Consider the following 12,370-nt stretch of genomic DNA (forward strand, 5'->3'; position numbering starts at 1 on the left):
GTATAACATTGCTAAGACCCCTTTACCACATGTGCAGGATTTAAACGCATGACCCACTAGAAAAAAAAAAACACAAAATGAAAAACTCCCTAAACAATGAGATATTACCCCAATGGCGGGTTGACATGGTTTTAATGTTTGGCTTTTGTTTTTTCCACCCCATGTTATGTTTTAAAAAATATGTAAAATAAGTTTTCTTAAATAAATCTAATAAAGTCATGAAGTTAGCTAATATTCGCATTTATATATAAAATTAAAAAAAAGCTTATATTCTTGTTCAAATTGATGATTGTAAAGACTAATACCAGTTACTATTTTTTAATATCAATACGGTTTATGGACAAAACTTGATTGAATCGCAACAATGATACTTCAATGACTCATTAAGGTAAAAAAGTTTAAAAATGAAAAAATAATTTGTCGGTTTATTTCTATGTGGTTTGTGGTAAGATTGACCACCAAGGCGACACTGATTAGGGGGTGGTGTGCCCGGCGAGCCTTAGGCAATTAGGGGGAAAGTTGCGTGGGAGAAAAGTCCATTCCTTTCAGCCTTATTAGTACCTTAAGTAAAAGAAAATAGTCGTTTCTCCCATTATCGGTTTAATTAATTAAGGATATATATATATATATATATATATATATATATATATATATATATATATATATATGTTTATGCTATGAATTTTGTGTTGTACTCCGTATCATATACGTAGTAGTCATTAGTCAACATAGTTGTGTATAGATTCATTAGTGCTATGAGCATCGGGATCCCGAGAGTTTTACTTATCGATGTCTGAATTTGAAGTCTAGGTGTTTGTTCAGTCCAAACTCACACATTTCTAGTCTTTAATACCTCCCGCTTACTCTAGGTGTTTGTTTAGGCAGCCTTCACAGTGTCCTACACTTCTAGGGGGTGTTTGGTAGAAGTGAATCAAAGGGAATGAAAATGTAATAGAGAATGAATATAGTGGGAAAGAGAATGAGTATTTGGAAATGGAATAAATTCCGTCGTTTGGTACAAGCAGATAATGAATATATAAAAAATAAAAAAAATTTAAATAATAATTAAATTTAATACTTATAACATCACTAAAACCAACAACAACAAAAAAAAATTTTCCATTCCGATCCATTCTCTACATTTTATAGAGAATTGAAGGAATGAAATCGATTCTCACTTTTCGATTCTCTTTCCCATTCTCTATTGTCACCAAACATAAGAAGTCTTTCTCATTCCATTTTCACCATTTCCATTCCATTGTACCAAACACCCCAGTGGTTAATGTTACTTACTAATGACATAATTTCAGTAAGTCTTAAAGAGAATCCAATAAAATGGTCCCAAAACCAATGAAGTGAACATTAGTATCGTTGTGGGACAAAAAGTTGGCTCCCGACCCCTTTCTTTTTTTGTGCCTCTTTGTCTCTCAATCTTTTCCCTACATTCGTTTATTTCTTATAGCGAATTGCCTGTTCTTATTGATTGATGGATCTTTTTTGTACACAATATAAGTCAATAAGTGTGAATACATGAGTTTTACATTATTCATCAAGATATTAAAGTTCATTCACTAAAAGTTGAGCCTGACAATTATCTGCAAGTTAACTTTTGTTTTGTTGATCATGTAAATAGACAACTCTAAAACACAATTGATATCTCATCAAAAAGTTTGACAGAAAGCTAACTTTTCTTGAATGGGAAAAGGGTACTTTCATCCTCACCTTCAAAGTTTACAATCTCATCATCATCATCAAGATTTCAGATTTGTGGAGAGTTGATCATCATGTAATTAAAGATGTGATTTCCAAATTCTGTTAATCAAACGTCATCTTCGGTTGCTTTGCTTGTTCCTCTATTCTCAACTGCAAGTTTCTCTGAATCTGAGATCAGAACAAGATTTGGTTAACGATAGTCTGACTTTGAGTTTTGTAATCAAAAGGATTCTTTTCCAGCTTACAACGATAACGAAACTAAATTCTAAAACTAACATCATGCATATAATACAAAAAGTGATAAAAAAAAAAAAGACTTTAGGATAAATACTAATCAAAAGTTATATTCATACCTCTAGTTGCTCATGAAGTTGCCTTCGTACAGAAAGTTGCATTTGTAGTGCATCCTTAAATTGCATGCCTCTGTTGAACAAGCGAAACCAGAAATTTTAGATCAGCTTGCGGCAAATTTTGATGTAAAAAGAAATGAAACAAAACCGGAAGGATTTTCATTCTAGAAAGAAACATAAACACACGTTATATTTTCAATTTGCGATATTGTATCAATACTCTTTCTCTTCTCCAAATTTCCTACATACCACATAAACGTTATCATAATACATTCTAGAGTACGTCAATAATCTAACAAAGTTCCTTGTTATACCTTTGGCAGTTTCCGACCAATAATTGTTAACTCTGTATTTCTACAAGATCAATATATAGAAGTCATATTCAGATAAAAATATATATTGAAATTTATTAGATAGAAAGTCATATTTGTTATAACTAGCACCTGTAAATGGCTTTTAACATGATAGATTGTTAACCCTTCTGAATCCATCATTCTCAGTATCGCCTTTGGAGTAGCCTCTAGTATAAAAGTGGCAAAAGAACCATCAATTAGTAATGAAAGTTGAGGTACATGTAAAAGGGTAAAAGTTCATTATACGCAAAGTACGTACTTTCTTGACCACCTAAGCAATTCACACACTCCACAAACTGGTCTTGGAGATCTTGAGTCCATTTGAGTCGTGTTTTACTTGGCATACCATTTGAATGATTTGTACCGTTGACCAAAACTTGACCTGAAGGTTGTCTAAGCATGTTTCTTGAATGATCAAATTGCTCCTGTCAACATGTGAAAGAACATTTGTCAGAAAATTCCTTTGAAATAGAGATCAGAAACGGACTTCAGCTTGCTAGTCAAACTTTTAAGTTTTGAAGTCAAAAGAATTGATTTCTCAACTTGGAAAGGAAAAATATATTCTTCAAATTCTGATGTAAAGGTGGAGAGCTAAGAGTGATACAATAAATGGAAAAATTCTGGCATGAAGTAATGTTATAGCAGTTCAAAAAGTAAGAAATTGACTTCAAGATAAGGACAAATGATCTAATTATACCTCTAGTAGCTCATGAAGTCGCCTCTGTAAAACAAGTTGCATTTGTAGTGCTTCATTAACTTGCATTCCACTTGTAGATGATAAACAAGTCAAAGTTCCATGTGAAAAAAGAAAGGTTAGTCATCTCATTTTTGTTTTCGACTCACAGTTTTGAGGCTAGCTTATTCAAAATGATGATTTGATTTACGCCATATCGTATTATCTATTTCAAAAAGTAACTTTATGCTAAAAAAAACCACAAAGTTTACAACATTTGATCAAAATCAGGATGAAAAAAACTTTAAAAGTAAGCAAAAGTGAAGATATACATGATCAAACTACTTATGAGGTGGATTTAGCAAAATAAATACATACGAATTGGGCAAGTGATCAATCAGTTGAGTGCTTGCAGAAGTATCTAATAAAGAACGAAACCATTCTTCATTATCGCCTGTACTCTCCTCCATCTGATATGACATTTCACATAGGTACTTTTAAGGTTTTCTAATATGAGTTAACTAGATAAATTGAGATTAAAATAAGCCTAAAATCTAACTTTGTCTTTTTCTTTTGCATAGTTGATGTGCGAGTATTACGAAGCATTCTAACTAGATAAACAGAGAAAACCCCATTTGTTTACATATCAGTGTTTTAACAGATACAAGCTTACCGTAGACTAGATATGAGCATGCATACACTTAAGAGTTTCGTAATGTTTTATATTACAGGAAAATAAAAAAATTTGTACATGAATGATTCTATTAGTAATGGCCTGAATGGTCACATAGATCTAATGGGTCGAAAGTTCCAGTTTTGTAATATGAATATGTAAAATCCTCCTAGGTAATAGTATTAATCATATATTGATATATAGATTTTGCAATCACACCTTACACATTAGCTATTCATAATATAAATATGAATCTGGACGATAAGTGTTTCGGGCCACCAAAATTGATCCAATCTGTTTTGATGGATAAAAGTTGGTGGACTTCGACGTTTAACCCAAGTGCTTGCAAACTATTTGCCACATCTACAGACGACTCTTTTAGATCCACCAAAAAGGTTCTTCCAATTTCTTGAAATGTTAAATTTTTATTCTAGTTTTGGCTTTGTGCATTTGGAGTTTATGGACGATTATTACAAGGTGTATTGCTCTATTGTCATTATTGTTTGTCAATATCCTGAATCTTTCCTTGTGTGACTTTATGAACTCAAGACTCCATGATCAATTATATTCAACATGTTCAACATATCATGTACGTGTTTTAGTGTGTGTATTATCTTGCACCTTGATCTCAAAAGTATCAAAATAGTCCAAGTCTTTTAGCTTAGACATTACTAACTTTTTTAAGAAAATCGTTATGTGAGAAGATGAATAGGTGGGAAGTAGTGATGTATAAAGTGATACTTCTACCAGTGGTTAGATAGACTGGGGGTTATGTAAGAAGATGAGTGTTAATTACACACAAAAAAAAAAAAGTGTTACTCTTCATCACATCCTAAGAAACAAATGAAAGCACTATAGCTAATACTAACAATGATTTAGTAAGTCTTACGGGAATCCTGCAAGATGGTTCCAAAAGCATTGAGCAGGTGATTGATGAATCTTATTTGTAAACAATAACACAAGATAACATTCTAGTTATCTAGTATAAACACATGGGTTTTACATTCAAGATATCAAAGTTAATTCACAAAAAGCAGAGCTTGATCATCACTTGCAACTTGTGTTTTCTTGATCATTTAAACAGACAATCATGTATTTCTCCCAATTGTTAAACACAAATAAATATAAGCTATCTCATCAAAAAAGTTTTAGCTTTCTTGATGGAATGCTAACTTATCTTGGATGGGGAAAGGGTATATATTCTCAACTTCATTTTCCAAATTTACAATCTCTTCATCATCAAGATTCGTGAAGTGGTGATTAACTTGTAAAGATGTGATTTCCTAATTTTGGGAGTTATTGGCGTTCGGTTGCCGATGTTGATCATACATCATCTTCAGTTGCTTTGCTTGTTCCTCTATTCTCAACTGCAAGCTTCGTTGAATCTGAGATCAGAAACAATTTAAAGTTTTGGTTAACTAGTCAAACTTTGAGTTTTAAAGTCAGCATGATTATCTTTTTGGCTTACAAATCATCATTTATTTTAATGGTAAATACTTGCTACTATATTTCAAAAGGTGATAGAAAGATCGATTTTATGATAAATACTGATCACAAATTATGTTCATACCTCTAGTTGCTCATGAAGTTGCCTTTGTAGAGAAAGTTCTACTTGCAGTGCATCCTTGAATTGCATGGCACTGATGAACAAATAAAATCAACAATTTTAGGTTAGCTTTTGACAAATTTTGAAGTAAAAATAAAAGAAATAAAACACGGTGGATTTCCATTTTTGAAAGAAACATAAACATACGTTACATTTTCATCTTGCCATATGGTATCGATACTAGTCCTCTCCAAATCCCCTACATACCACAGAAATGTAATTAGATAGAGTATCTAACATACTTAACAGAACAATCTTAAGTCTTAACAAGGTTCGTTGTACCTTTTGCAGTTTCATGCAAATATTTGGCAACTCTGTATTTCTGAAAGATCATTTTAAGTCATGTACATATTAAAAGAAATTAATCTAGAGAGCTTATAAAACAGAACGTTAGATTTGTTATAACTAGTACCTGTAAATGGCTTTTAACATGAAAGATTGTTAACCCTTTTGAATCCATCAGTCTCAGTATCGCCTTTGGTGTCGCCTCTAGTATGAAGGTACCCAAACAACCATCACTATATAAAGAAATTTAAGTACACGTAAAAAGGTGAAAGGCTTTATACGAAAAGTACATACTTTCAGCACCACCTAAACAAGTCACACACTGAACAAATCGATCATGGAGATCTTGAGTCCATCTGATTCGTGGTTTCCTTGGCACAACAATTTCAAGGTTTGTAGCGTTCACCAAAACTTGACTTGAAGGGGGTGTAGCAATGTTTCCAGAAACATCAAATTCATCAACTAATTTCCTTTTTAGCTTTCTAAGCTTATTCCTTTCTGATAGAATATCATACGATCTTTCATAAGAAATGATAATTTGTTGCATGATGGTTTCATTAGAAGATGGGGATTTTAGTCTGTAACTTATCATTTGCTGTTGTTGAAGCTGCTGCTGATCTGCTTGTTCTTGATGCTTAACAATATCCATGGGTAAAATGGTAATTCCTGCTTGCATTGGTGATTGTTGTTGTACACTACCAAGATCTCTAATTTTAAGATTGTAAACCATCTCATTAGAACCAATCCTCAAAGTATTCATTATTTATGAATAAGCCCATCTTTTTGGCTTATTTGAGGCTTATCAAACAATTTTTCAACTTTGATAAGTCCTTAAGTATCAAGTAGTATAAGCTTATAAGCTACTGTACAAAATAAGATACCAAAACACCCTCTGAGCATTCTAGTTCTAGTTACAAAATTATAAACCTATGTTTAAAAACCCCTCCAATTCATATATCTTGAATTGATCATATTTTAGACCTCAAACAGCATAAATAGGATACATGACACCTTTATCATTCAAGCAAAACCCACATGAAAAAAAAAAAAAAAATTCAAAATTTATAACAAATTAAAATAAAAAAGATAGATATAAAATCTTACAACTTTGATAAACGATCAACAAGCTGGGTTTTTGCAAGTGGGTCTAACAAAGAATGCAACATTTCTTCTTCTTGTTCTGATGTATCTGTTGTAATCTCGTCTATATTGTTATTATTGGTGGCTTCTTCAAGCTTTCTTTTTTTAAATTCATCCATTCTTTCTTTTACAAGTGGATGCAAATTCAGAAGGTTTCTTTCCCTCATCCTTATAAGAATATCCACAACATATACGACACATTTAGGTGACATCAAGTTTGATGTTAATTTTGGCCCAATACTAAATCTTTAATCCTTTTGCATTAAATTTGGAGTAACATAAAAATACCATTTTATACTACAAGGTTTTTGAATTTCTTTGATACCCCTGTGTTGATTAGTTTTTACAAGTTAGAAACTTAGAGTGTACGAAACTAAAACCGAAAATTTATTTGCAAAATACTAATTCTAGTAGAAATAAAATTTGTGGTAGTCCTACAAAGAAGAATTATCCCAGAATTCCCCTGAAGTTAATATTGTTTTTTTCTAAAACTCATTAATGTTGTACAGTAATTGTTAGGCTGCTCCCTTGTCAGTTTTGTCACTTCAATATCACGCCCGCACTTATAAACTGACACGCCCATGCCATTCGCCAACATCTCATCACTTTATTTTTATTTTCTATTATTATCGTCAATTAATTAAACACGATAATTGAAAAAAATACATCATATAAAACAATGAGAGTTAACTAGACAAATATGGATTTAAGTTGCCCTGTATTGTCTTTGTGTGTTTCTCAGAGCATATAGACGTGTATTACCAGGAAGATTTCTATATATTATCGATTACGACAACAGGGTCATGTTAGTACATTGTTATAATAATGCAAAAACCTGTTTTTCATAGGGCATGATAGGTATGTGCATACCCTGATAAGTTTTGAAACGTTTTATATTGTGGAAATAACGAACTTACAAATTTGTTATTCATGTCATAACGGGTCAATTAGATTGAACAGGTCGCAAGTCCTTCAATGTGTGTGTATCTGCATACATGACCTCTAAGTCATTTAATTCAAGAAATAAAATTATTATTGAAATATAATAACATCTTTGATCATAGTGACACACTAAAATCTAAATTATCTTTTTGGGTAATGGGATACCCCGGTGATTTTATAACAACACATAATGTTCAGTACAAGAAACGTGACAGAGTATCACGTTAGTTTATACATGGCATACCATATATATTACAAGCATTAAGCAAACAATAAACACTATTATTTCCATGCTGATGATTAACCGTTACTAGGAAATAGGGCAAGGTAGTCTCCAATTTGTGACAACACCACCACCAGAACTTAAGTGGCTATGGTTGCGGCTGCTACAATATCATCTTCCAATGTATTAGGGCTGATTAATTTGCTCCTCGGTATTTTCCAAGCTTCCCAGAGATGTCTATTCTTTCCTTGATTTTTGTACTTGAAATTCAGCAACCGCAATCTAACCGTGTCAAGGATTAAGTCGCAAATCTGACCAGGGCTTCTCTTATCTCTTGTGAACAATCTTGCATTTCGTTCCTGCCAGATAAAATATGTGGAAGCTGCAACCAATAATTTCCCGATAATACTTTGTGTCGATCTCTTCTTGGAGATAGGAGTTAAATAGCTAATTATGTTCTCTCATTTTGCTGGTACAAGATGCATTTGAGCAAACGGCCTCACTAATGTCCATACTTGCATAGAAAACTGACATTCAAAGAAGAGATGGTTATGTGAGTCGATTCCGGTGTTACATAGGGGGCAACACATGAGGTTCAAGTTTACAGCCCCTCCCACATCCCATGGCTTCATTCTATCTTGCGCCTTGAGCTTCATGTTAAGAACCAACCACATATGGAAAGAGTGCCTAGGGATACATTCTGAAAACCAAACCAATTTAGCCCACTCTACATATGGCTGCTTATGTCTTATTGTATTCCATACTACACTGGCCGAGAATGGCTGCTCGACACCATTAGTGTCATACCAAGTTAGCTCATCCCTTTTATTGATCAATTGCGGGGGTTGGAGGTTTAATAAGACCGGGTATAGGTCATACCAGGCCCGTGGCCATTTCCACTCTCCATCACTTACAACCTCAGCAACTTTAGAGTTTAAATTGAAACCCGCTCTAGCAATATCACTTGGTGTAATTACTGCTCTAAGAGGACCATGGGAGGACCAAGTATCGCTCCACACATGTGTGTCTAAGCCATTACCAATGCGTTTCCAGATAAAAGGTCTAATAATATCACGAACTTGGAGAAGTTTTCTCCAACCCCAACTCATATTTCCTTTTGGTACAACCTCCCAGAAGCTGTTTCCTTTTAACTTATAGGAATAGATCCATTCCACCCATAGAGAGTTTCGTCTAGGGAGGATGCTCCATATATGAGTAGCCATTAAGCCTTTATTAACTTCAGCTAAGGTTCTTATACCCAACCCACCTTCAGCCTTGGGGAGACATACCTGTTTCCAGGAGACTTTTAATTTTCCTTTTGTTACCGAGCCTTGGGACCATAAGAAAGCCCTTGTCTTTTTTTCAAGATCTTTCACAACGCGTGCAGGTAATATGAAGACCGAAGCCCAGTAAACATGAAGTGAGGAAAGAACGGAGTTAATAAGTTGTAATCTACCTGCAAAGGACAAGGTTTTCGCCTTCCAATCATCGATTCTCTTCTCCATTCTTTCTACAAGGATTTTACAATCCTTGTAAATTAATTTTGTTGAGATGAGTGGCACCCCCAAATAACGTACCGGCAGCTTTCCTTCATCAAAAGGCACGATACTAAGGATTCTTTGTTTAACGTGATCGGGTACATTACAAAAAAAGGTCGTACTCTTTAAAGAGCTTGGCACCAACCCAGAAATTCCTTTGAACTCTTCTAGCATATCCATGATAACCTTAGCTAACTGTGCATCCCCTCGAGCAAACAGAAAGAGATCATGAAAACAAACATTAATAATTTTTTGTTTTTCACAGTAGGAGTGATACCTGTATTCCCCATGATCCTTGGCAGCTTTTTGAAGAAGTAATGAGAGCACCTCCATAACAAGAGTGAATAAATAAGGTGACAGGGGGTCACCCTGCCTTAGACCTCGCTTACCCTTAAAGTAACCATGAATATTACCATTGATGCTAAGAGAGAAAGAGGCGCTCGTTACACATGCCATGATCTAATTAACCATTATTAAATGAAAACCAAAAGCGATTAGCACGTTCCTTAAGAACTTCCAACTAACCGTGTCATAGGCTTTTTGTATGTCTACTATGAATGCACACCTAGGAGGACCTCTATCAATGTGGTAGTTATGCATAAGCTCCTGAGTGATTAGTATGTTATCTGATATTTTCCTACCGGGGACAAATGCAGATTGGTTGATGTTTACTACCTCATGAAGCCCATTTTTAATCCTATTAGTGATAATTTTACTAATACACCTGTATATAACATTACAACATGCAATAAGACGATAATCAGTTACAAGAGAAGGAGTTGTAACCTTTGGGACCAAAGCAACAATCGTGTGGTTTATCTCCTGGAGTAGCCTACCGTGACAAAAGAAATCTTGGATCGCAAGACAAACTTCATTACCAACCACATCCCACGCATTTTTGAAGAATGCCGATGTGAAACCATCTGGTCCCGGGGCCTTATTCTCGCCAATTGAGAACATAGCTTCCTTTATCTCTTCGCTAGTGACACTACGAATCATATGGGCTGCTGTTTGGGGTTTGAGCACATTCGTAAACAGCCCATTGCTATCCATAGTAGACGTGTTAGATTCAACACCAAGGAAATTTTGATAGTGGTTGACAAATTCATTAATAACAGCACTCCCTTCTAATTCACAGCCATTTGAATCTTTGATTAGCTCGATTCTGCTACGGTGGTTTTTGCTTTTGATCGAATTATGGAAATAGGCTGTATTGGAGTCACCCGCATTAAGCCATTCAATCTTTGTTTTTTGCTTTAAAAAACACTCTTCATCATATGAAACAACTTCAAAATCCTTAAGGTAGCTTGCTTCTTGTTCACGAAGATGCACATTTGACGGGTCCTTATCAATCAGAGTCTGAATTTCATCTAGCTTCTTCCGTGACATAGTCACTCTGTCATGTAAGTTCCTTTGCTGATGTAGTAAGTTGCGAAATGGAGACTTCAACAGTTTCAACTTTTTAACCACTTGAAACATCTTGTTTCCCTCTATCTTTGTCTCCCAAGCCTTTTGAATGGCCTCTTTGAACCCCGGTTTATTCACCAAAAAATTAGTAAATTTAAACGGCTTTGGTCTATCCCTTGTAACACTCGGCATCTTAAGTACACAAGGTGTATGGTCAGACACCCTATAAGGTTGGAATATTGCATGAGAGGTAGGAAACTCCTGCAAAAAATGGATATTAGCCATAACACGATCAATTTTCTTGAGAATGCCAATCCCTTTCTTAGGTTTCTGGTTCCAAGTGTAATGGAGACCAGAACTATTGACATCTATCATTTCAATTCGTTCCACACATTCCTTGAATTCCCTCATTCCAATGTGAATAGTTGAACCATAGAAGTTGTCTTCAAGATTTAGAGCTGAATTGAAGTCCCCCAACACAACCCATGGCATATTGCGAACAAAATTCTTGTGTATGCATAAATCAGCCCATAATTCTCTTCGTTCTTGATAATGGTTTTTAGCATACACAAAAGAACAAAACAACATTTTTTTATCAAGCTTAAGTATAATTTGAACATGCATTACCTGACTCGTTTGCGAAAGGACCATAACATCCACAATATCCGAGTTCCACCCCAATATGATACGAGTTCCTTTGTCACAAAGATTCCCATTAGAAGTCCAATCCCAATTCCTACAAATCCTCTTACAAACGTTGAACAGCCTCGAAACATCCATATGTGATTCCATAATGGCACAAACATTCAAGTGATACTCATTGACCACCTCACGAACCTCCTTTTGTTTCAGGGGGCGGTTCAACCCCCTTATGTTCCAAGATGCTAAACTACCCATTTAACACTCCTTTACCGGGAGTGCTTGCCCCCTCAGATTTAGATGGAACTGAGTTATCACGCATAAACTTAGATGTTTCAGTTTCTAATTCAACTACAATTTCATCCTCATCATCCGAGTCAGTCATTTGTTGTGTGGCTTTTTTCTGTTTTTCAGCATCCTCTTTGATCTCTTCTTCACTTCGTTCAACTAGTAATGGTTCCCTCTCAACTCCATAATCATTCAATAGTTCATAGGTGTTCTTGGTTGATACAGGTGTGGTTGAAGTACGGGCCTCCTGTTGAGCTTCTTTTGGTTTCACAACAGGCCTATAGATATAGTTTTGCTTTTGTTTTCTGGCCGGGAATCCTTGCTTAGCCTTGCTCTTACCCTTTACCAATTGAAACCCATCTTTATCAACAACATCAGTAGCCTTGGCACGAGCTTCAATTAACTTTGGGCACTTAGAATCCAAGTGACCAAAGACACAACAAGTAGCACATCTAGGAGGTTGCCATTCATATTCAACTTTCACACTTTCCTTAACATAACCCTCCCCATCAATATCCAGAATTGCCATTCATAGCTCAC

At 34.9% G+C, this 12,370-nt stretch overlaps 2 protein-coding genes across 4 annotated transcripts; both read right to left on the reverse strand.

Moving 5' to 3' along the window:
* Nucleotides 1-1,545: 1,545 nt before the first annotated feature.
* LOC122582878 (myb family transcription factor PHL5-like) lies at nucleotides 1,546-3,052 on the reverse strand. 2 transcript variants are annotated; one of them, XM_043755309.1, is made up of 7 exons: nucleotides 2,960-3,052; nucleotides 2,676-2,841; nucleotides 2,507-2,583; nucleotides 2,378-2,417; nucleotides 2,250-2,304; nucleotides 2,067-2,136; nucleotides 1,546-1,881 (listed from the first exon to the last, which is right to left on the reverse strand). In XM_043755309.1, the coding sequence occupies exons 2-7, from the start codon at nucleotides 2,815-2,817 to the stop codon at nucleotides 1,816-1,818; spliced, it is 450 nt and encodes a 149-aa protein (XP_043611244.1). In that variant the 5' UTR covers nucleotides 2,818-2,841; nucleotides 2,960-3,052; the 3' UTR covers nucleotides 1,546-1,815. The 2 variants fall into 2 exon arrangements, with proteins under 2 accessions (XP_043611244.1, XP_043611245.1); XM_043755310.1 differs by lacking the exon at nucleotides 2,960-3,052 and having other exon boundaries at nucleotides 2,676-2,944.
* Nucleotides 3,053-4,835: 1,783 nt separating this feature from the next.
* On the reverse strand, nucleotides 4,836-6,337 carry LOC122580875 (myb family transcription factor PHL5-like). Of its 2 annotated transcripts, none has more exons than XM_043753022.1 (6): nucleotides 5,948-6,337; nucleotides 5,781-5,857; nucleotides 5,651-5,690; nucleotides 5,516-5,567; nucleotides 5,333-5,402; nucleotides 4,836-5,147 (listed from the first exon to the last, which is right to left on the reverse strand). In XM_043753022.1, the coding sequence occupies exons 1-6, from the start codon at nucleotides 6,327-6,329 to the stop codon at nucleotides 5,046-5,048; spliced, it is 723 nt and encodes a 240-aa protein (XP_043608957.1). In that variant the 5' UTR covers nucleotides 6,330-6,337; the 3' UTR covers nucleotides 4,836-5,045. The 2 variants fall into 2 exon arrangements, with proteins under 2 accessions (XP_043608957.1, XP_043608958.1); XM_043753023.1 differs by having other exon boundaries at nucleotides 5,127-5,147; nucleotides 5,521-5,567.
* Between the last annotated feature and the right edge of the window lie 6,033 nt (nucleotides 6,338-12,370).

The sequence above is a fragment of the Erigeron canadensis genome, chromosome 9, assembly GCF_010389155.1.
Source record: "Erigeron canadensis isolate Cc75 chromosome 9, C_canadensis_v1, whole genome shotgun sequence".
Taxonomy (NCBI): domain Eukaryota; kingdom Viridiplantae; phylum Streptophyta; class Magnoliopsida; order Asterales; family Asteraceae; genus Erigeron; species Erigeron canadensis.